This window comes from Sarcophilus harrisii, chromosome 2 (genome assembly GCF_902635505.1).
Source record: "Sarcophilus harrisii chromosome 2, mSarHar1.11, whole genome shotgun sequence".
NCBI classification, from domain to species: Eukaryota; Metazoa; Chordata; class Mammalia; order Dasyuromorphia; family Dasyuridae; genus Sarcophilus; species Sarcophilus harrisii.
The window spans coordinates 561,671,321-561,697,748 of record NC_045427.1 but is presented as its reverse complement, the minus strand read 5'-3'; the positions used below and the strand labels follow the sequence as shown (position 1 = coordinate 561,697,748).

At 36.0% G+C, this 26,428-nt stretch overlaps 1 protein-coding gene across 1 annotated transcript in view; it reads right to left on the bottom strand.

Moving 5' to 3' along the window:
• The window catches only part of SORCS3 (sortilin related VPS10 domain containing receptor 3), a 694,786-nt gene that overhangs the window by 38,052 nt on the left and 630,306 nt on the right, over positions 1-26,428 (bottom strand). The window contains exons 15-17 of the mRNA XM_031955808.1: positions 23,161-23,278; positions 21,791-21,924; positions 5,164-5,277 (exon numbers count right to left, since the gene is read on the bottom strand). Coding sequence (XP_031811668.1) covers positions 5,164-5,277; positions 21,791-21,924; positions 23,161-23,278 — 366 coding nt within the window. The remainder of the gene's footprint in view (positions 1-5,163; positions 5,278-21,790; positions 21,925-23,160; positions 23,279-26,428) is intronic.

Sequence of the window (26,428 nt, the reverse complement as noted above, 5' to 3'; positions counted from 1 at the left end):
AAAAGAGTAATAAGGGAAGGAAGGGAAAGACTCAAAGGGGGAGGGAGGGATTATAAAGAGGATAAATCGTGATACAAGAGGGGTACATAAGTTTAAAAGGGGAAAGAGGGTTGGGGAGGCAAGAATAAAGTAAAGCACAATCTAGGGTTATTAGGATGGCAGGAAAACAGATTTAGTAATTCTAACCGTAAATGTGAATGGGATGAACTCCCCCATAAAGAGGAGGCAGATAGCAGACTGGATCAAAAGTCAGAACCCTACAACATGTTGTTTACAAGAAACACATTTAAAGCAGGGGATACATATAGAGTAAAGGTAAAAGGCTGGAGCAAAATCTATTATGCTTCAGGTGAAGTCAAAAAGCAGGGGTAGCCATCCTTATCTCAGATCAAGCAAAAAGTAAAATTGATCTAATTAAAAGAGATAAGGAAGGAAACTACATCCTGCTAAAAGGAGTAACATAAACAACGAAGCAATATCAATATTAAACATGTATGCACCAAGTGGTATGGCACTCAGCTTCCTAAAGGAGAAGTTAAGAGAGTTGCAAGAAGAAATAGACAACAAAACTGTAATAGTAGGAGATCTCAACCTTGCACTCTCAGAATTAGACAAATCAAACCACAAAACAAATAAGAAAGAAATTAAAGAAGTAAATATAATATTAGAAAAATTAGGTATGTTGGATCTTTGGAGAAAATTGAATGGAGATAGAAGAGAATATCTTTCTTCTCAGCAGTTCATGGAACCTATTCAAAATTGACCATATATTAGGACATAAAGACCTCAAAATTAAATGCAAGAAAGCAGAAATAGTAAATGCTTTCTTTTCAGATCATGATGCAATAAAAACTACATTCAACAAAAGTTAGGGAAATAGACCAAAAGTAATTGGAAACTAAACAATCTCATCTTAAAGAATGATTGGGTGAAGCAAGCAAATTATAGATACAATTAATAATTTCACTCAAGATAATGACAATGATGAGACATCATACCAAAATTTGTGGATGCAGCCAAAGCGGTAATAAGAGGGAATTTTATATCCTTAGAGGCTTACTTGAATAAAACAGAGAAAGAAAAGATTAATGAATTGGGCTTGCAACTAAAAAACTAAAAAGACCAAATTAAAAACCCCAATCAAATACTAAATTGGAAATTCTAAAATTAAAAGGAGAAATTAAAAATATTGAAAGTAAAAAACTATTGAACTAATTCATAAAACTAAGAGTTGGTTCTATAGAAAAAGCCAATAAAATAGATAAGCCTTTAGTAAATCTGATTAGAAAAAGGAGGGAGGAAAATGAAATTAGTAGTCTTAAAATGAAAAGGAGAACTTTCCACCAATGAAGAGGAAATTAGAGAAATAATAAGGAGTTATTTTGCTCAACTTTATGCCAATAAATTTGATAACCTAAGTGAAATGGATGACTACCTCCAAAATACAGACTTCCCAGACTAACAGAGGAAGAAGTAAATTGTTGAATAGTCCCATTTCAGAAAAAAAATAGAACAGGCAATTAAACAACTCCCTAAGAAAAAATCCCAGGACCAGATGGATTTACATGAATTTTACCAAACATTTAAAGAACAATTGGCCCTAATGCTATATAAATTATTTGATAAAATAGGGAATGAAGAGTCCTACCAAATTCCTTCTATGACACAGACATGGTACTGATACCTAAACCAGGTAGGCTGAAAACAGAAAGAAAATTATAGACCAATCTCCCTAATGAATATTGATGCTAAAATCTTAAATAAGATATTAGCAAAAGACTACAGAAAATCATCTCCAAGATAATACACTATGATCAAGTAGGATTTATACCAGGAATGCAGGGCTGGTTCAATATTAGGAAATCTATCAATATAATTGGCCATGTCAATAACCAAATTAACAAAAACCATATGATCATCTCAATAGATGCAGAAAAGCATTTGATAAAATCCAACATCCATTCTATTAAAAACACTTGAGGTATAGGAATAAATGGACTTTTCCTTAAAATAATCAGCAGCATCTATTTAAAACCATCAGTAAGCATCATATGTAATGGAGACAAACTGCAACCATTCCCAATAAGATCTGAGTGAAACAAGGTTGCTCACTATCACCGTTACTATTTAATATGTATTAGAAACGCTATCAGCATAAAAAGCTGAGAAAGAGATTAAAGGAATAAGAATAGGCAATGAGGAAGCCAAATTATCACTCTTTGCCGATGACATGATGGTATACTTAGAGAACCCCAGAGATTCTGCTAAAAAGTTATTAGAAATAATCCACAACTTTGCTAAAGTTGTGGATATAAAATAAACCCACATAAGTCATCAGCATTCTTATATATCACTAACAAAATCCAACAGTCAGAGTTACAAAGAAATTCCATTTAAAGTAACTACTGATAATATAAAATATTTAGGAATCTATCTGCCAAGGGAAAATCAGAAACTTTATGAGCAAAATTACAGACCACTTTTCACACAAATTAAGTCTGATCTAACCAATTGGAAAATATTAAATGCTCTTGGATAGGAGACGAGCAAATATAATAAAGATGACAATATACCTAAACTAATCTATTTATTTAGCGCTATACCAATCAGACTCCCAAAAACTATTTTAATGACCTAGAAAAAATAACAACAAAGTTCATATGGAAAAACAAAAGGTCCAGAATTTCAAAGGGAATTAATAAAAAAAATCAAATGATGGTGGCTTAGCTGTACCAGATCTAAAACTATACTATAGAGCAGCAGTTACCAAAACTATTTGGTATTGGCTAAGGAATAGATTAGTTGATCAGTGGAATAGATTAGGTTCAAGGATAAAACAGTCAACAAATATAGCAACCTAGTCTTTGACAAACCCAAAGATTCCAGCTTTTGGGATAAGAACTTACTGTTTGATAAAAATTGCTGGGAAAATTGGAAACAATATGGCAGAAACTAGGCATTGATCCATACTTAACGCCGTACACCAAGATAAGGTCAAAATGGGTTCATGACCTAGGCATAAAGAATGAAATTATTAATAAATTAGAGGAACATAGGATAGTTTACCTCTCAGACCTGTGGAAGGGAAGGTTTTTATGACCAAAAGCAGAACTAGAGATCATTACTGATCACAAAATAGAAAATTTCGATTATACCAAACTGAAAAGTTTTGCACAAACAAAACTAATGCAGACAAGATTAGAAGGGAAGCAATAAACTGGGAAAATATTTTTACAGTCAAAGGTTCTGATAAAGGCCTCATTTCCAAAAATATAGAGAATTAACTCTAATTTATAAAAATCAAGCCATTCTCCAATTGAAAAATGGTCAAAGGATATGAACAGACAATTCTCAGATGAAGAAATTGAAACTATTTCTAGTCATATGAAAAGATGCTCCAAGTCATTATTAATCAGAGAAATGCAAATTAAGACAACTCTAAGATACTCACTACACACCTGTCAGATTGGCTAAGATGACAGGAAAAATAATGATGATTGTTGGAGGGATGTGGGAAAACTGGGACATTGATTCATTGTTGGTGGAGTTGTGAACGAATCCAACCATTTTGGAGTAGTTTGGAACTATGCTCAAAAAGTTATCAAACTGTGCATATCCTTTGATCCACAGTGTTACTACTGGGATTATATCCCAAAGAGATTATAAAGAAGGGAAAGGGACCTGTATGTGCACGAATGTTTGTGGCAGCCCTTTTGTAGTGGCTAGAAACTGGAAACTGAATGGATGTCCATCAGTTGGAGAATGGCTGAATAAATTGTGGTATATGAAAATTATGGAATATTACTGTTCTGTAAGAAATGACCAACAGGATGATTTCAGAAAGGCCTGGAGAGACTTACACGAACTGATGCTAAGTGAAATGAGCAGGACCAGGAGATCATATATACTTCAACAACAATACTAGATGATGACCAGTCCTGATGGATCAGGCCATCCTCAGCAACGAGATCAACCAAATCATTTCTAATGGAGCAGTAATGAACTGAACTAGCTATACCCAGAAAAAGAACTCTGGGAGATGACTAAAAACCATTACATTGAATTCCCAGTCCTATATTTATGCACACTCATCTTTGATTTCCTTCACAAGCTAATTGTACAATAATTCAGAGTCTGATTCTTTTGTACAGCAAAATAATGTTTTGGTCATGTATACTTATTGTGTATCTAAGTTATATTTTAATATATTTAACATCTACTGGTCATCCTGCCATTTAGGGAGGGTGGAGAAGAGGTGAAAAATTGGAACAAGAGGTTTGGAATTTTAATGCTGTAAAGTTACCCATGTATATATCCTGTAAATTAAAGGCTATTAAATAAATAAATAAATAAATAAATAAATAAAAAAAAAAAAAAAAAAAAACTTGTTGGAAATCAACTAGAGAGTTTGTAAAAGAAGAAAGTTGAAATTGGAAAGTGGTCTCATAACTCCCAGCTCAAAGTTGATATGTTCAGCTACCACAGTTCTACTGTGGGTCATCAAGGAAGAATGTTCAGTAGAGAGAATAAACCTCCAAGGTAATTGTTTAAGCTCCTGATAGAATCATTAACAGAATAACAGAGAGAAAGATGCAAATGACACTAGATATACACACATGCACACACATATATACTCACACACACATATTTTGAGAATTCTAGAAAGCATCCAAATACTGCATTTCCAAGACCTTCTTAGCTAGAATCCTAAGACACTCTTGTCACTCCAGAACTCACAATACCTGCATGTTACTTACAACCATTTTCTTTGTCTGAGAGTCCAGAAATTAATCAATGGTCTTTGCCAAAGAGAGTTAAAATAGTCTGACTTGATGGCACCAATTCCGCCACATACAGTCAATTGTCACAAAGTCACCAAAATAGGATGCTGGTCAGTTTTATCACCTGCATGAAAATACTGTCCCAAACTCACTTCCTCTACCCCTTGCTGCTAACATGTAATTATAAATAATCTGGTTGCCTGGGTGTCTCTTATGCTCTTAAAGAACATTAAGGAAGAGATCTGTACAACTTTGCTCAGCAGTCTCTTCCTAACAAGCCTTAAACATATGTTCCTCTTATTACAGCTGCAGCTCAACCTGTCCTGTTTCAAGTTAGGCAAAACCCAGAAAAGAGTCAGAGGCGAGCAGCCCCAGCACTTACCCAGTACTGTTGAGGTAGCTCTGACCAAGGCTGCAATCCTTTGATGGAGATGATGGATTATACCAGAAAGCAGGGATGCATTGATTATCTCCATGTCTCTCATAGCCATAATCGCTGCAGGAGGAGGAAGCAAATGTTTCATAAGGGGATGTGGATGTCTATATATCTATATACATATCCATATATATCTAACTCCTAGGATGGCTGTAAAGATCAAATTAATAATTGCAAAGTGCTTAATAAAGTACTTGACACATAGTAAATGTGATATAAATGTTTTTGTTAATATTATTATACATACACACATATGCATATGTGTATGCATAGATAGATAGATGATAAATAGTATCTGAAGTTTACTAAAGTTTTATTAACAGAAGACCCTGTATAGGTGCAGTGGGGAATATACTCATGAACATAATTTATCCATCTTTTCATGGAGCTACATACACACACACATACACATATATATATATATATATGTGTGTGTATACATACATTTATACATCTAATCATATGCTAGAGTTAGAATTAAATAGGACCCTTAAAATAATCTGTTATAACTTCTACCTGAAACATGAACACAATTCTCAAATGCAGTTTCATATTTCTAATAGGAATGACGTCAGATCCACAGGACCTCAAATATACCTGAACGAATTTAGACTACTAATTTAACTCTCAGAAGGGACTTCAGTTTTGTCAAATATAAAAAACAATTTTTAGGGTACCTCTCATGTCTAAACATTCTATATTCATATTTCAGATATTTCTGTATGTATAAAAACACATGTACAAATGTGCATACAGATATATAGATAGATAGATACACACATATGCAGGTACATAAATGTCACTGGAAATATGTAACATATAAATGTATAAAGACAACAACTAAAGGTTAGTGACACATTCTTTTGAATATCACTGGAGGTTAAAACAAAAAAAGTCCTTCTCACCAGAATAGCTAAAGTTCTTTCAGTGCTAAGAATCAGGAATAAGATATATATGTGGATTGGCTGAGGTTTTTACCCAGAACATGACATGCCCATTGGGCAATGAGATGGATTTTCCTTTATGCCTATTCAGATGGAAAGGCCATTGCTAAAGAATTCCCATCATCGGAACATCGCACAGTCTCCCAAGAAATGCAATGCCTAAGCCCTAGTCTTTGTTTTTAAAATGTGTCAATTTTAGTCACATACCATATGCACGTGTGTATACACACAATCATTCAAACTGGTCCTGTCAGTGACAGGCCTCTCCTTCTTCTTTCTCACTTTTAAGCACCAAACCAAGTTTTCAGCTGTCTGAAATATATGAGAGGAAATCTTTGCCATATCAAGATGCAGAAGAGATGTCAAGATAGTGAGGATTACTGAATAAACATCTGCTCCTTTCCCCATCCCAACCAATGGGTATATAAATACTCAAAAGCCTGGAGTTCTTGCCTGAGAACCACAATGTTTTCTGATGGTTATAGTTCCTCATACTTTTATAGGACTCTTAATAAGTCAGATGAAGAAAATTGAAAGCTCATAAGAAAGTACAGGAGAGAGAAGAGCAGATTGTGTTTCTTGACCCAACCCTACCGTTTGTTCAGTCTCTGGCTGGTATAGACATTCTTCACAAGCAAAACCCCAAATGGTTTATTGAATAGCCAGAGGCTATGCCATATGAACCTAGGCACTTACTTCATTATCTCTTTGTCAGTGAAACAACTTTCCAGAGTGTCTATGGGGAAATATTCCTCTCCCAAGACAGTACCTTCCCATCCTTATCCAGTCTGCCCTCTTACTCTCCTGTCATTCATTCACTCTTCCACTCATTCAACTACTCATTCATTCATCCACTCCCTCATTCATTTAGTAAACAACCAAGGCCCTATGCGAAGAGCTATGAGGATTAGAAAGATGAATGAGACATCACCCCTCAAGTAGGAAAGATAAGACATGTACACATATAACTACAATACAAAATAAAATGTGATAAGTGGCTCACAGAGGTACAAACTAAGTTCTCATGGGAGTGGGGGAAGGGGATCCCAGGGTTCTGATCATGATTAATAGTAAACAAGTACTTGTGGTTGTTTTCTCAAGATAGATCATGACTCTTCCCCATTCTAAGACAAGGGCTATCTGCTTTGGTTCTCTGTTATTTTCCTTTATTCCTTTGTCTATCTGACTGTCTGTCTATCTATCCATTAATCAGCTTGTCAATTTTATCATATATAAATATACATATATTTGTTTTTTTTTTTCCACAGCAAATGTTAAACAATAAAAGTGGGACATGACATACTACCATTCTCAATGATAAAATTACAGTGTGGTTAACTCTTTCCAGGGAATAAATCTGAGGAGGAGGCTTTGTTTAGGGATGGGTGGAGGGGAGTATCTTGTACTAATAATAAAGAAAAATAAAGAATGAAAATCTGTATAGGTTCCATCCAGTCTGATGGCTCCATATATCCTGACAAGCCTGTAAGTTCTATATATGAATATATAGTAGAAATGGCCTGGAAATCCCAGAAAAGATTCTTGCAGGTATGTTTACTCTCAGTCATATAGACTTGGGTAGTTCCAATACAAGCAGTCCCTGAACCAGACCCTCTGAGGTGCCGTTTTATTACTTTTTCAACATTGACCAACAAGTCTTACAGGTCCATTCTAGCCCTTCAGATTTTTAAATCCTTCATGCCTTTTCACAGGAATCTTGTATTGAGTTTTTAACACTTGAGATTTTGTAAAATAAGTTATTTGTCAACTAATACTTATGTTTGTCCTTTAAATTTTAATGAATAAATTTGGTCACTTTAAAAAAAAACTTTTTTCTCCTTTTTTTTCTTTTGATTAGATTTTTCTTACACAGCGTGATGAATAAGAAGATGTGTTTAGAAGAATTGCACATTTAACCTATATAGAATTGTTTCCTGTCTTGGGGAGGGGGAAGGGAAGGAGGGAGAAAAATTTGAAACACAAGGTAGATGTTGAAAACTATCTTTGCATGTATTTGGAAAAATAAAATGCTATTAAAAATAAATTGCCAAATATTACCCAAAAAAGCCGGGATTGGAAAGGAGGAATTAAATTGGGAAGGGGAAGCAATTAAGCATTTATCTAATATCTAGTGTGTGCCTAGCAGGATCTTAGATATTATCATGCACAGAAGAAAGTAAGAGATAAAGTCTAAAGTTTTCCTTGGAAAGTTTATACTCTTTTTTTGGAGAAATATAAGATAGGATGTAATCAATCTTGGGAATATTTGGTTCAGAAAATATATTGTCATGCTAGGGAGACAGAAGAAATCAATATGACATGGAATAGTTGTGAATAGTAGCATGAAAAAGTAAGGAATTTATCTGCGCCTTGAAAGCAATGTAGAAATTGCATTTGTGCAGTAGGTAGGGACTGGCACTCTGAGTGGTGAGAACTGAAGAAATCTTTCACCAACTTTTCTCACTTTCCACTAGAGGATTTTCATTCTACTTAGTTACTGTGGAATGAATACTAGAGCATCAGGAATCATGAACTTGCACATTCTTAGAATATTTGCCCTTGGATTTATCTGTGGACATATTAAGGATTTAGGAGTGGCTGGCACCCACAAAGTTCCATGGATAGATTTGACTGAAGTACCCTGAGTTTCTGTTGACCTTGAGTACAATTAATATTCTTTGGAAGATGTCTACCATTGCCTGGGAAGGAGAGAGATTTCTTAATGTTCTCCATTTTACTGTGAAATGTTTATCTTCAGCACTTCGGCTCTGTGCAGTAAAATATACCAGTTAGGAACTCAGTAATTAAAAATGTGCATGAGGCCCAATGCTTTGCCCCAAAGAGGGAAGTAAGTCTCATTAATATTTAATAACATTAAGGAAAACATCACTACCCCCCCATCCAAGCTATGGACTTCTTCATTAACTGGAGTTAAATGTATATTAAAATCTTTTGGAGCTTCCCAACTTCTCTTCACAGCCCTGAGGTTTTCATGATTTAGGTGAAAAAATAGGGCTGGTTGCTCCCAGGGGAAAGATGCTTTTCAGACAAAGTCAATCATGAGGATCAAGGAGGAAAAACCTACAAAGAAGTTGCTTAGAACTCTCAAGCTCCGTGGCCCAATGACACTGCAAACATACTGAGAAATCAGCCAGGAAACAGTTTGGCTACATTTCTCTAAGCTGTCAAACTCCTAAATATTAGAAGATAGAAATACCATGATAACCCTCAGTGAATAAACCTAGCCATCACCTTCCTAAACCCAGGAAGCAGCTCATTTAAGAAGGAAGGCTCGAGTCACAAAACTGATAGAGGAATTGTGGAAGGTAGTGACAGCTTTTGGGCTCTGGATCCCAGGAGCCCACTAAACCACAGCTATCCTCCAATTCTCAGTGATATATAGGAGAGAGAGGATAGGAGGGGCTCCTCCCTTGGGATTATATTCTAGAGATAACAATTAGCATTTACATTGTACTTTGTTTTTCAAAGTGCTCTGCACATATTATTACATTTAGCCCTCACAAAAATCTCAGTATAGCAGACTCTTATCATTCTCATTTTAACAGATAAGGAAACTAAGGTTAATGGAGAGGTTAATGACTTGCCTAGGATCATACAGTTAAGTTTTTCTGACAACAAGTCCAATGCTTGAGGCATGATAATACTTAGTATTTTTAGCAGGCAATCAAGTCCCAATACTCCTTACTGCCTCCACCTTAACCCTAAATCCCTGGACCAAGACAGGGCTATGGAAGATTGGTCTCTGGTCTTTTGCCCATGCACAAGCAGAAACTAGGGAACAAGTAGAGAGTTCAAAAGCAGTCAGCAATGCTGCCCCTTTTCACTGGTTGTCCCCTACTCCTGAAAAGCTTTTCCTCCTCATTTCAATCTAAAATTCCACCTTCTATAGTCAGCTTTCCCTGGTGCTCTTATTTGTGGGGCCTTCTCTTAATTTTCTTTGATTTTTCCAGTCTACAGGTTGTTTGCACATAGTTATTTGTATGCGGTCTCCTCTATCAGACTGTAAACATCTTGAAGGTGTTGTGCCACAGTTCCCTTTTATTATTCTGACTCAGTTTCCCTAAATTGTCTTGCCTCAGTTTCCCTGGTTGCAATCCTTTTCTGCCCATTAGAACTGAGATAATTAGGGCTGTGGAGATCTGACATTCCAAAACATAAGACTCCTATATCCTATATCAGATACCTAATTGGCATTGTTTATACCTCTAACTCCAGACTTCCTGGCTCTAAGCTGGACACCTCTTTAACTACCAGTTTGTAAGAATTTATGGTCCTACCCCCCCAACCTGTCAGAACCAGAATGATGATCCCTGCCTGGAGATTTCTGCTCACCAGAGTTTGGACTCCTTACGCCTCCCCCCTCCCACCCCACCTTTGTTTAGCTACTTGAGCTAAGAGCTATATACATCATTGAGAACTCACATTCGATGCTGGATGCTTTGGACATGAGCCCTGGGGGCAGCATGCCCTCAGCACAATCTCTCCCTCTCAGAAATCCAAATAAAAATATTTAAAAACTCTCTCATCTTTATCTTGCCTCACTTTCTCCAGCATTACAAAAGGAGCCACTACTTTTTGCCTTTCTTTGTATCCTTAAGCACAGCACCTGGCAAACAACAGGTGCATGATAAGTATTTATTGACTGACTAAGCTTGATTTTCACCATTTCAAGAAGTTGTACAAACATATGAAAATATCAGCTTTGCAGGTTTTTCTTTGTCCAATTCAGAAATCCTAAGGTAAGGCCATAAATGTTGAAGAGAAGGCAATTTTCTCCAAGCCTCCAGTCAAACCAGATACTGATAATGGCAGAAATAGTTTGGAATGTGTGTGTGGAGGGAATCCCCAACTCCTACTCCTCCCTTTTCAAAACTCTTTTTGTAAAAACTCCTAGAAGGCAAAGGACAGGTCTATTTAAGCTTTCTTTTAAGAACTATAATTTCTCTCCACACTAACACACCTAATTTTATTTCCTTACATTTTTTCCCTTTGAGCCAATTAGTTCCTTTGCTGGCCCACAGATACTCTATGCCCATTCCTTCTTACCTTCTCCCCTACCAAATCCTATCTATCAGCTAAAGTCCTATTCCCTCCATAAAGTCTTCACTGGTTTCCCAGCCTTTACTGATCCTCCTTCTCTAAACTTCTACACCATTTATAAAAATGCATCACCAAACTTAATGCTTAATTACTCACACTTTCTTAAGATTCCTTATTGTTTTCTTATCTATGTTCGTGTGCCTCTTCTCTCCTCACTTATACTGCTAGTTCTAGTACTAAGTTTTGGATCAGATATAGGAAGTGGATCAGTAAATACTTGCTACTTAATCCTTTGCTTTTGTAAATCCCTCCATCCCAGGGCATTTACTAAATGACACAGATTTGATGGCTCATTAGATTTGAGAGATCTCCCACTGTGGTACCTAGGAAAGAATGGATAAAACTGTGACCTCTTGATCAAAATTGTAATGATAATAAAAATAGTAACAGCTAACATGTGCAGAGTAGTTTAAGGTTTACATAACACTTTACATATTTTATGCTAGTTGAGCCTACCATCCTGTGAAGATGTCATTATCCCCATTTAAGAAGAGGAAACTCAGGTTACTTTGACTTGCCCAGAGTCACAACTAAGATGTTTCTCAATTGGAATTCAAATTGAGGATGTTCTGCTTTCAAATACAGCCCTTCCTGTTTCTTTCTCTCATCCTTAGGCAGTCCTGAGGATCCTTGTGGACCTTCACCCAAAGGGAAGAAGTCCTGATGAGGCAGACGATATTGTGAAAAGGCACACTACAAGCAGCACTCTACATGGTCGGACTAGTTCTGCCTGAGAGCCCTCACTGGATTCAGAGCAGGCCAGAAGTACTCCCCTCCTTGGCGATTGCCCATATGTCTCTGTCAAACTTGTCTCTGGAAGAGGTTTCACTCTCCACCACCCCAGGCTGCTCTTCCTCAGGCCAGAGATGTGTTAGAGGCTTGCTGAAAAGAGGTTCTTCACAATGACCTTGAAGTAAGTGGATTTATGGTGCCATTAAGTGGAAACTTCAATATTTATGCAAAAGTGTTACTGATTTCTGACATCCACTTTGGAAGGCACTAGGAAAGAAGTGAGTGATCATAGCATTTCTCTATCAAGTGTTTCTGAGCATCTATAAAATTTATGCATTTAAAGAGATGAGGGGTGGGGGAGAAGGAGAATTCTGATTGCACCTCTCAACCATCATGCTAAAAAATCTTATCTGCCCTGCTAAACTAGGGCATTATTTATTTTTTTGCCCTTTGCCTCTGTCTCCAAGACTTAACACTGATAGTGCCATTCATCTGGAAATGGTCTGTCTTTGGATCAGAGAAATAACTAATTTCCACAACAGATGGCAGAGCTAGAGGGATCCTTGAATTAACACCTTCCTTTTATAGATAAAGAAAGAGAGCCCAGAGAGGGAAAAGACTGGACCCCATAGTCCCACAGCAAGAATCAAAAGCAGCCCTAGTGCTACAACAAGAATACAGACCAGCCTTACATCTCAGCATATCCTGTAAGGCTGAATGTTTCTAACAGGGAGGGAACAGGTTTCTTTCACTTTCTGTCAAGTAGATCTAACCCAACACAATTACTTAGTTTACTATTTCCTATTTTCTAACCAATTGTCCTTAACTGTGGTGTCAGGGAAGTTGCTAATTGGCTAAAACAGTATTCTTTTCACTAAAGCAGAGATTCTTAATGTTGGGTTTATGAATTTGCATGTCTATGTAATTTAGGTAAAACTATGTATGTGCTTGTGTGTATTAACATGTATGCAGTGCATACACTGTGTATGTATCTACTGTATATGTGTGTATATATGACTGCATACAAATATGCTATATATCTAAATGTACATATATGTATCCATATACATGACATATATACCTATTCCTATATACATGCATACACAATGTACTCATATATAAATATATGCACATAAAGCTATACAAATACACACATGTGCATGTGTATATAAACATGTATTTGTTTTGTGCATATGTACATATACATTATATATATACCATATTTGTTGTGTGTATATATGTGTGTTTGTGTGTGTGTTGTGTATATATATATATATATATATATATACACACATACACACACATACACACATTTATATATCACATACACAACACACACACATATATATAATGTATTTGTGGGCATATGTGTGTGTCTCACACAGTGTATTTTGATATAATTGGTTTCTTTGTAATGTCTTTATGTATTTAATTTTATGCATTTGAAAACATTACTTAAAGAAGCTGTCCATAGGCTTCACCAGATTGCTCATGGCACAATTAGGAACTAGAACACCTGAACTAAACTATGCTGCTTTTTTTTTTTTAAACTTGGTATGCCTAATTCAACATAATTGCTCTCAGCTAGGTGTCTCAGAGGTAGAAGTTAATGATTCCCTTGTGGGAGAAGCTGGTATAATATGGCTTAAGAAACCACCAAACTAAAAGACAATCAGAGATCACTCACTTCACACTCTACCCAAAATAAGAAAGCTCTTTTCAAATACTTCAACTTGCTATCCATCTTCTGCTTTAACACCTCTCATGATACAGAACTCATTACCTCATGAGGCAACCTATTCCACTGCTGATTTGCCTTCTTATATTGAGCCAAAATAATGTCTATCAATTAGTTCTACATCTGTCCCTTAGAGACAAACAGGATATGCTGAATCTATCTTTCACATGACAGCCCTTGAGATATTTTAGGATCACAATTATGTTCCCCAACAGTCAACTCTTTTTTAGACTAAAAATCTCCAATTCTTTCAACTGATACATCTTAAGATTAAAGGAGAAGAAGTCCATAAGGAACAATTATCATTCAGTTTTTCATGTCTGAAAATTCCTTGTGGCAAAAAAACAAACAAACAAACAAAAACATTCTAGTTAAACACTACTTACACTTATCCTCTGATCATTTCTATTATGTTATTTCTAAATGGTGCTGCCTCTTCTAATATAAGAGTACCTTCATTTCATCTAACTACTCCTTTAAATTTAGAATGACTTCAAATGAGAAGGGACCCTAGGTATCATTTAGTAGAATCCTTATGTTTCATAGAAAGCTAATCTAAACTCCAGAGAAATGAAGTTATGTTCTAGTGTGAATGTCCATATATGTGTGTGTAAATGCATGTGTGTATATGCATTTGTTTAAAATACTAGTACTAATCCTCTAAACTGGTCCTTTTGAGGAAAGGCAGGGTGGTAAAATTATTCTAATGAGACTATCATTGAATAAAAAATTTCTAGTAACCTCTCCCTAGCAAAGGTCCTTTGAATTTGTTCAGTGGCGGCATGAAAATGTGTTTGATTTTTTGAAACAACTAAAAGTCATTTATAGTCACTTCTGATGAATAAGGTAAATGACCAAGCTGTTTGATACAATGTGGGATCAACCAAGATATCCCTAGAAAATAATAATACTCATTTTCTTGTATGACACACTGGTCATAGAATGCTAGAACTGGAAAGGACCTTAAAGATTGTCTAATGTATCCTTGCTTCAGTTTATTTATGAAGAAACTGAGACCTAAAGAGGAGAAGTGATCACCCATGGTCCCACTGTGAATAAATGGCAGATATCATATGCCAGCCCTGCTTTTATTTGAATGTTATGCCCAATGCTCTTTCAAATTAGCAATAATCAATCATCAGATAAACTTCATTGGCTATGCTATTGCCCCTGCACAAAGCTCCAATTCTCTTTCCATATCATAAACTCATCCTTCCTTTCTGAGGAAAGATTCCAACTAATTGGGATATGCTACATAAATCTGCCAAATAAAATGCCATTTGCCAAGAAATATATTTTGAAATGTTTCTAGCAATGGTAGTCTCAGTAAAGAGCTGCCCCAGGTTACAAATTTGATGGACTGTACTCATCCAGATCTATAAATTCTGATATGCTAAAAAAGTTAGTCCCATTGCTTTATGGTTACACTGTGAAGTGCAGAAACCGGTGTAGATTTTTGAAGAGCAAGAGGAGGACCATAAGAGATCTGTCCCAACTTAAACCATTGCTGGAAGAGAGCAAACATATAATAGACTCTTAATCCCATAGAGATGTTAAGTTTTCAGCTTTGGTGTTTAAAATGATCTCAATATACCTTGCAGAGATATAAAAAAACCAAACATTATATTACATAAATAAATCTTGAACAGAATCCCCAAGTCATAACACACTGGAAAATGCTAAGAGAATATTACATCTCCTTCAATCAATCTACCCCCACCAAATCTTTCCTTTTGCAATCTCTAATTATCCATCAATCCCTCACAGAGGTCTATAGAATTGCCCAGGTCTCTGCCATCCATAAGAAGGTCTTTGTTTGACCTTGCTATCCACTCAAACTATCATCCTATGTTCTCCTTTATTGAGTCTTAGTTTTAGACATTTTAACTTATTCTTGTTGCTTTCATTTCTTCTCCTCCTTTTTACCTCTCAATCCCTTGTAACCTGAGTTCTGACCTCCAAAATTAAAATTAAAATGATTTTTCCAAAACTGGCATTTTCCCTTAAATGCTAAAAATCAATGGCCTCTTCTTATTCCTTATTCTGTAGCTTTTGACACAACCAGTAAAATGTAAATCCTTAAGGACAGAAACCTTCTCACTTTTATTCTTATATTATTTGAATCCATAGTGCCTAGCACAGTGCCTGATACATAAACAATACTTAATGAATGATTACTGTCTGATTGAATGATTCCCTTTTGCTAAATATTCTCTCTTCCTTGACTGCCATGGCAATCAATGCCTTCCCCCTTAGTATCTGACCATTCCTACTCCTATGTTAAATCATCATTCATAGCTTGTCTATTAAACAGAAGTGTTCCCTAAGGTTCTATACTTAGCCCCTTTCACTTCTCTTTCTACATACTCTGTTCTTGATGATTTTATTACCTACCATGGGTTTCATTATCATCTCTGTGCAGATGACTCTCTTTTATGTCTGCTTAACCTATAATAATCTATGACCCTACTTTGCCAATTGCCTACTGGACATCTCCATCTGGAAGTACCCTCAGCAGTTCAAAGTCAACATATGTAGCCAGAATTTATTCAACTTTTCCTCAAGCATCCCTCTCCTCCAAAATTCCTCTTTACTGATAAGGCACCACCTTACATCATTCCAATTACTTGGATTTTCAAATTTGGAACTATTCTTGCCCTATATCTAATCATTTGCCAAATCTTTCTGATGCTACTCACAGAACATATCTTGTCATCTGCCCTCTTCTTTCCTTTCATAGTTATAAGTTCAGCCTCTCAGTATTTCTCACCTAAATTACAAGATCTTCCTAACTGGACTCTACTTTTACTCTCTCCTCTCTTCTCCCCTAATTCTCTTATACAGGGGACAAATTACTCTTTGTAAAACACAAGTCTACTCGAGAATATTTAATGACTCCCTGTTGCTTCAAGAATAAAATGAAAACTTGGCATTTAAAGCATTGATTCCAATCTAACTTTTTGGACCTTCTCATTAACTTTCAGGCACTATTTATTCTGTCTGGTTTACATGTTGTTCTATACATGCACGATGCCGTCTCTCATAAATGTATCCTTGTACATGTCATCTCTCATGCCTTCCTCACCTTCAATGCTTAGAATTCTTAACTTCTCTTCTAGCATCAATTTGGGAGTCTCCTAATTCATACCCTTCCCTGATCTTTGCAGCTAGTACTCTCTCTCCTTCCTGAATTACTTGTTGTTATGTTCTTTTCTTTTCTAAAAATGTGATGATTCTCTGGGAGCAAGTTTCTTGGGGAGGTTTTCTGGAGGCAGCCTTAGTTTCAGTTCAGATCAATAATTACCTCAAATGCAGCCAGGAGTAAAAATCCAAATCTTTATTGTCTCCTTTAAAATAGCCTGGTTAGCTTTCCTTGGTTCGGAGAGCTCTTGTTGCTAGCTTCTGCCTCCAGCTCTCTCTGAATCTTGGTTCTGAATCTCCCAACTGAATTCTGGCTCTCAATCTCTTCAACTGACTTCTCACTTCTCAATCTCTTCCAGTCTCTTGACTGAAGCTCTAAGAGCTTCTTATATATGATCTCTTAAAGGTGTGAACTCAAAGGTTGACTCCTCTGAGAGAGTGAGATTGTGGGAGGTGTTAACTTTGTGAATCTCATACTGAATACTGAAATTTCCCAAATTTGTGAACTAATGTATGAGCTAATGTGTGAACTCTCAAAGGTGTAAACATAAGCATTGTTTTTATCAATTCTAGTGACTTAATACCTTGTTTCAAGTTCTGGCTCATAACAACTTGTTATTTATTTATTTATGTATCTATTTTATCTCTTCAACAAGGAGGAAATGTATAATTTTTGTTGTTAGTATCCCATCTCTAGTACTGTTGCTTTGCACAAATCAGACACTAAGTGATCTAAATTGAATTAAACATTTGAATTCAATAACTGAATTGAATTTAACTGAAAAAGTAAAAATCTATATTTTGCAGTCAGGTAGATGCCATATGATAGATACTTTTAACATCTACATGGCATCCACATTCCTAGAAATATATTGCTGTACTTGTATTTAATAATGGAAAATTACTGATCCTAAATGCGAAACCATTCTTTGGCTCTGTCTAAATAATCATGAAAATGGGTCCTGCTGCCTTAATTTAAATTTCATTCCATCCCAAAAAATGCAATGAGTATGACTGAAAACAATCTCTCTATGCTATGGCCATCTAGAGTGCAAGGGAAAGATAGTAGGAGATCCAGTAACATAGTGATCAGAAAGCAATCATTTACCAAGTGAAACATCTTCAAATCTGTGCCCCCACTATAGTACAGTCCTGTAAGTAAGGTGGGCTAACTCCTCTAAATGAAGTTGTTTGAGGAGGAGTATGTTTTTTCTTTCTCTACCCCGTCAGAATTAAAAATTTTCAGAGATGGATCAAATCTGACAATTCCCAATTTAATGCCTTTTTTTTTTAAAATAAGTGACTGATGTAGTTACTAAATCTTTGAAACCAATGATGTCATATTCAAATAGAAATGAATCCTTGCTAGCTGTATAGTGATTTAGAAAACCACAAATTGGCACTTTCTATGTTGTATTATATTTTTACTCATTTTGTTGAACATTTCCCCATCACATTTTAATCTAGCTCAGGCTATATTTGGGATTCTTGTCCATCAGGTGGCTGTGAATTTGACACCTTTGTTCTGAACTAATGGGGATACGCTCTATAAACTAATCAAAAAAAATTCTGATACAAACTTTGAATGGTGTTGGAGATAAAGAAAGCTCTCAGTTGGGATCAAAAGGATTTGCTCCAGTTCACATCACTGTGGTGAGTTTCATTTCCTCAAATAATTTTGAGTATTCTGTATATAGAAAGAAATTAATTTAATAATGAAAGGATGGAGTCCTATTGTCCTGAATGCTTAGTGAATCACGTGACCCAACATGTTTTTTTCCTTGTGTCACAACTCAGTTTTTATTACTGAAAAAGTTATGATTTTTAAAAATAGGATTCTTTGCAAATGCCATCTTGGAATGTTTGAAGAAACATTTTCCATCACAAGATAAACAATCTACTCTTTTTTTTGGAAGTTAGAATACTTAAAGATCATCCAGAAAACCAATCCTAACACTTTTAAAGCACTAAAGATCTTTCCTTGTGGGTTTTTTCCACTCTTCTACCTGGAGGCCTGAAAAGCATCCACGAAATGCATTGATTTTTCCTCTTTTCCTGTTGATCTACTGACACTGTTTTTGGAGGGGGAAGAAAAGCACAAGTCTCTTAGATTTTCTGTACTCTTGCCAATTCCTTCATGGATAACTTGGCCTTATCTTGCTGGGAAGAAACAATTCTGTTTCAATTAACCTAGTTATGTTCTTTTTTATCATTGTAGTGGTATCTAAATGCTGACACTCTATCTCTAGGTCACTGATTCCAGTTAACTATAACTCTTTTTTTTTAATTATTATAACTTTTTATTGACAAAACATATGCATGGGTAATTTTTCAACATTGACCCTTGCAAAAACTTGTTCCAACTTTTCCCCTCCTTCCCTCCACCCCCTCCCCTAGAAGGCAGATAGTCCCATACATGTTAACTACAATTCTTTCATTTTAGCCATGTCAGAAGAAACTTTTCAGGTCACCAGGTTGTTTCCATTAACAACTTAGTTTCCTTTGTTTTATAATCAATTTAGGGGCTCCTATGTCATTACTCTCTGGCTTTAGGGGACTAATAGGATGGAATGGAAATAGTTTCACAGCAGGGGATGATGTATAAGTCTTTGGAAGTGGTGTAAAAATTTTTCATTTTCTATTCTATTGTCTTTTCACAAGTTTCTTTTTTCCTGCTTTTGCAAATGGCTGGTGTCACTTCAAGATCTGTCAATCTTTGGTTTGGGAGTTTGGGGGATTTTTTTTTTATTTTAATCTTTCTCATCTCTTATCTTGGCTTTTGGGAGTCACCTATTACTTCTGTGGCTTTTGATCCTTGACCGTTTTTTTCTTTTAAATATTGTCCTTGGACTATTGTTTTGAGGATTTACATGAACAGTTATATTTGATGTGTCTATCTTCAATGGAAAAAAAGAATCTGTACTTATATTCTTCTTTTTATTTCTCTCCTTTTTCTTCATAGTTCTTGACCTATCTTTCTTGGAGCTGTCTCCATATTCTGCTTTTCATCCTTTTCCCCTTTCTCTTTTTGCACTTTCAATTTTGGCAAACAAATCTTTTGTTGAAGCCTGTTGTTGTTGAATTTTTTGTCTTAAGGAAGGCCATCCTGAAGGAATATGACTTCAGTAAGCTTTAGAAATTTCTGACCAGTTTGTACAGTTGCTTATTGTTCAAAGAAGGAATGCTTTGCTTGCTGGCCATTTAAAATATATGATCAATTTCCTCATATTGAACTGAAGGACAAGTCCAATATGTCCATCTGCACTGTTCCGCTTTTTCACTTTTGATTTTTCTTTTCTTGAAGAGAATCCTTACTTTTCTTTCCTTTCTTTTTCTTGCTAGGCAGTCTTATAGATGTCATATCATCTGATTCAGTTTGTAACAGTTCACTGTCCTCTGAGCTTGCATTTAATTCTCATTCAATTTTCATTGGCAAAGGGAGCTTGTTCTGAAATTGTTTCAGATTCTTCTGACTATATTATACAACAAAGCAGAATGCTGTGTCCTAGTTGCAATTTTGCAGAATGGAATAATGAATTTCAAGTTTTGATCTACTGTAAATTCTTTGGCTCTAACTTTAGTCATTCTTCTAAGTAGATGTCAATGAAATAGAACTTTCCTTCACAAAGTCCCTGACTGTCTGGGTGCAAATTTTCTTTCATTAGAATATCCACAAATACTTCAATCTGACTTTCTTCCCATCCAGTTCTCTTTGATAACTTAAAGGACTGGTTCAGAAGCAAAGGCAGCATGTAGAACTTATCCAGGCACAATGTTTCTACTTTAATGCACTCATGTGTCATGATTGGTCAAAAAGTGTGAACAAATAGGTGCTGGATTTCTGTGTTCTAAAAAACACGTCCAAGCTGGGAAAATATATTTCCAAGTTTCTCTTGTAGAGGAGGCTTGTCCTCCACATACAATAGAAAAGCCCTTTCCATATTTTTAGCATTTTTTAATATCTGAAACCAGCTGAGGCAATTCTGGTCTTAGCATAGATGTATCTCTAGCACTTTTTCACCATATGATCTTGGATCATCTTTTCATTACCAGCTAGTCCCTGCATTAGCTAGATTTCTAAAAGAAGCTTCACATCACACAGGCAGAGATGTGATGGCCATGCTATCTAAGTAGCCTCAGTCATGCATCATTTTCTTATCAGCTGACCTTTCCTACTCCAATTCTGGAATTGTGCATTACAAGCAAACATTTAACTACTGCTCATTTCATTCATTTGAATTCAAAGCAATTGTTATTTGAAAGAATATGTCAATCTACTCTCTTATGACCTGACTCATCTTCATGAGACTCTCCAAACCAAACCCCCCCCCCCCCCAAGCATCACTTATATATATCTATTGTCTTCTATTAAAATGTGAATATCTTGAGGGTAGGGACTATTTCTCCAGCTCCCAGTGCATAGGAAAGAACTTAATAAATGTTTTTTATTTCATTCATTCATTCATGCATGCATGCATGAATGCATCCATGCATCCATGTAGAAAAGACCAAGTAAGCAACTGAACCCTCACACTCAGAAGTTTGCTTTCAATTGCTCATTAGGTGTGTTGATGCATATCATGTATATTTATCCTCTGTGGTCTATGGACAGTGAATGACTTTCAAGTTTTAGCTTCATCTTCTTTAAGACTTTTTCTAAAGCAGAGGCAAGATCATTTTCTCCCCCAATTCTTGAGTAGATGAACTTATCTACTCTGAAAATGCCTTGTTTCTCTGACTTCTATTCCCAAATGCAGCAGTCCCACTGTGCTGAGCAGCTTGGGACCAAAACTGACAGTCTGACATATTGCATGTTTCTTGTGACTGTCCTGCATCAACCCAAAAGGTAGAAGGCTATACCTGCAAATCAATGAAAAAGGCGGTCAAAAACTCTCACCATTCAAAGTCCCAGTCTGCACAGATGCATGGTTCTGAAACCACAGTTCCCGAGTAATCCCGTCCTAATGCACACTGTGCTCCTGGCTTGCGTTTCTTGAATATTTTCCTTTCTCCCATGACACAGGGTTCTCCCTGCAAAAAAAGAAGCTATAATTAAATAAAGAGAGAAAGAGGTGGGGAGAGGGGAATTGTCCTGAGCTGACATTATTCTCATTCTATTTTTTTGCTGGACCCTCCCCCCCCCCCATATCCAGATCATGCTGCCAAAACCTCAGGTCTACCATCCTCGAATTTACATTTGGTTTGAGGATAAAGTCAATGAATCTCCTCCTTCTGAGGAAAAAGAATAATGGGGTGAGACTGGCCACCCAGACTGCTGACAAAAGGCCAATCCATTGCAATGACTTTCCTGTTTTCTATAAATGGCAGAGACATCATTTTCCACCTAAAACACACAGGCCTCCAACAATTTTACTGGGCTCGAATGAAATACTACTCTGAAACAGAAAAGACCTCCATTTTGGTAACTCAGTTACTTCTTTTCTAAGTACTGTGTGATTATTGTACTAAGGGCAGTTAGGTGGAGCAGGGGACCAAGTGCTGGCCTGGAGTCAGGAAGGCTCATCTTCCTGAGTTCAAATCCAGCCTCAGACACTTACTAGCTGTGTGACCCTGGGCAAGTCATTTAACTCTGTCTACCTCAGTTTCTTCATCTGCAAAATGAGCTGGAGAAGAAAATGGAAAACCCCTTTAATATCTTTGCTAAAAAAAAATCCCAAATGAGATCACATGACTAAAAACAACTAAATAATAACCATTATACTAAATGGCAATAATATCAGTTTTAAGTCAAATCACTTTATGTTGTTCAGACCATCACAACTTTGTAAAAAAACAAAAAACAAAAACAAAAACAAAAACAAAACAGTAGATTCTGGAGTCAGAAGATCTATCTGGGTTCAATTTTTCTACTCATTAACCATGAAATCTTAGGGAAGTCACTTAACATTTCTGGCTCACAGTTTCTTTACCCGTAAAAATGAGATTCCTTGTCTGACAGTTGTGAAGTTGTGACCCTACAATCCTTCCTCGAGCTTGTGATTTAATACCCAATCTCCCAGTGGACACCTGAAGCTCCTTCAAAATTACTGCAATGCCAAAGGAAACAGGAGATGCTCAGTGACTATTTCTCAGAAAGAGTTAAAACCTTAGTATCTGAGAATGACATCTAGATATAAATTCCTGCTTGGGAAGATCAGGAGTTCTCATTTCTTTCCTCTTTGTCCTAGGTGGAGGGACCCACAGTAGAAGCAATGCTAGGCATGTGGTGAAACTGTCAATTGAGAAACCAGAAGCAACTGGGCCTACCTGATTAAGCAAGTGCCAGGTCTGGAAGTCATCCTTGTTGCACCTTCGACTGAAGATGGATTTGTAGTCCACTTTCACTAGCTGCCACTCAGAGCGGAGGCTGAAGTGGCCGAAAACTCTAAGGGTGTGAGGGAGAAGGAGACACAGGTCAAGAGTCACTAAGGTAGTGGCAAGATTGGGCAAAAAATGTTGTTGAAAATAATTGCTAGCTACAGCCATTCCACAGAAAGCCTTTTTCTTTCAGTCAGTCAGCCAATAAGCATTTAGTAAGTGCCTGGCATTTTGTCAGCCCTAGGGAGAAAATAAAAGCAAAATCAATCCTTGCCCTCAAGGAGCTCAGAGTCTAATGGGGGATATGATATGCAAACAAATATATTATGTATGTATATATATATGTATACATGTATACATATGTATACATATATATACACACACAAATACATACATATATATAAACAAACTATATACCAAATAATTAATTTTATATATATATATATATATATATATATATATATATATACACACATACACAAATACAGATGTGTGTGTATATATATATATATATATATATATATATACACACACATACATATACACACAAACAAGCTATACACAGGATAAAAGAAATAACTAACAGAGAGAAGGTACTAGAATTAAGAAAAGTTGGGAAAGGTTATCATTGTGTTCATAGATTCTTTGAATAAAGGGATATCCCTATTAGAATTTTTTTGTTATATTCAGCAAAGATATTTAATGATAAGCTCAGAAACATGACCCCTTCTATAGATCCTTTAATTCACAAGTCTCAGAAAGGTGGCTTATATGTATTATGGTAAGCAGCTGTAAACAGCCATACAACCTGAGAGACAACAGTGATCAATATTGACCTTTCTAAAGGCTAGCATTTGAAAGGTTCCATAAATATGAATGTAGAAAAATAGGGGAAAAACCCCACAGATTTTCTAAACTCTGCCCTGGTTGCACATTATGGAATCACAATACAGCAGATCTATCAGTATGGTTTAAGAGAGTGAATAATCATTACATTACTGGAGCTCAGTCAAACTGACGATCCACTTTTCTGTGATTAGGAAAATATCCATCTCCTTCTCACAGCAACACATGGATGTCTTTTCTGCCTGGGCTTTTATACTTTCTTGGTGATAGCTAAAACAATAATTTAAGGTATTTTTTCTTCTATTCAAGAAATATGTATATTTTGAGAATCCAAACTGTACTGAAGTAAGGGATACTCAGGTCTGGATCTCTGATTTCATTTGTTCAGAGAATTCTTAATGTGCAAATACTTCTACCAATACTTTGATCTTTCTGAAACCTTTTTCACTGTAAATCATCCTCTTTTCCTTAATATTCTCTTCTCTCTAGGTTTTTTTTAGGGGGGCACTTTCAATAATATTTTAAGTTTATTTTTACTTGTACATTTCTTTATGAATCATGTTGGAAGAGAAAAATCAGTGCAAAAGGAAAAAATCATGGGAGAGATTAAAAAAAACAGAAAAAAGAAGTGAACATAGCATGTGTTTGATTTATAGTCAGTCTTCTTAGATCTTTTTCTGGATACAGATGGCATTTCTCACCAAAGTCTATTGGGATTGCTTCGGGATCACTGAATTGCTGAGAAGAACCAAGTTTTTCATAGTTGATCATTCCCAACTGTTATTGTTCTTGTTATTGTGTACAGTATATTTTTGGTTCTGCTTGTTTTATTCTGCAACAGTTCAGGTAAATTTTTCCAAGTCTTTCTATAATCAGCTTTTTCATCATTTTTTTTATAAAACAATAATATTCCATTACTTTCATATACCACAACTTATTCAGCCATTCCCCAATTGATGGGCATCCACTCCTTTTCCAGTTCTTTGCTACCACAAGAAGCTACACAAAAAGAGTTGCTACAAAAAATTTTGTACCTGTTGCTCCTTTTCTCTCGTTTATGATTTCCTTCGAATACAAGCCCAGTAATGACACTGCTGGGCCAAAGGGTATGCACAGTTTTATAGCTTTTTGGGCTTACTTCCAGATTGTTCTCCAGAATGGTTGTATCATTTCACAACTCCACCAACAATGCATCAGTGTCTCAGTTTTCCCACATCCCCTCCAACATTTATAATTATCTTTTCCTGTCATTTTAGCCAATCTGAGAGGTGTGTCTCTCTATTGTCTTTTGGATCTCTTTTTGCTTGACCACTCCTTTTCATTCTCCTTTGCTCAATCTTCATCCAAGTCATGCACTATCTGCATTGAACTCTTGTTTCTTCCCTTTCTATACTATTTCACTGGGGAATCTCATCAGTTCCTATGGACTCAATTTTCAAATATACAGTAATAATCCAAAAATCTATTTATCTAGTTCTAACTTTGTCCAGTCTCTTATTTCAAAACTGCCTTTTGGAGATCTTTATTTGAATGTCTCATAATGATCTTAAACTTAACATGTACCAATACATACTAAATAGAACTCATCATATTTCCTCTCAAGCCCTAAGTGTTTTAATATACTTTGCTTTATGAATCATGTTGGGAGAGAAAAATCAGAGCTTTCTAATTTTTCTGTTACATTTGAAGATAGCACCATCCACCTAGGCTCATAACCTATACATCATTCTTGAATCCTCATTCTTTCACAATTTGTGTCTTCCCCCACTCTCATGTACAGCCTTTTAATTTTGCCTTGATAATGTATCTCATGCCATATTCTCTTTTTTGTTACTGCCACCACCTTAGCTCAAGTCTTCATCACTTTGCACCTTGGCTACTGCAAAAAATGTGCTAGTTTGGTATCCCTGCTTCAAGTCTCTCCCAACTCTAAACCATTTTCTATATGGTTGTTAAAGAGATCTTCCGAAAGAATATGTCACCACATAATTCAATGAACTCCAGTGGCTCCCAATTATCTCTAATACCAAATCTAAAGTTCTTTGTTTAATGTTCAAAAGCCTTTATAACCTGTGCCCCTCATCCCCATTTCCCATATTCTTGTACCTTCTTTCACTCACCCTGCACTCGGTGATCCAATGACACCAGCCTCCTTGCTGTTCCTTTAAGACACTCCATCTCCTGCATCTAGTTCTGGACATTTTCTTTGCCTTTCTCCCACATCTGAAACACTTTTTTTTATCTATACCTCTTGGCTTCCCTGGATTCCTAAAATCCAACCTTCTGGAGGAAGCCCCTTAATTCTTTGTGTTGATCATTTCAAATTCAATCTGTATATTGTTTCTTTGTACATAGTTGTTTACATCTTATC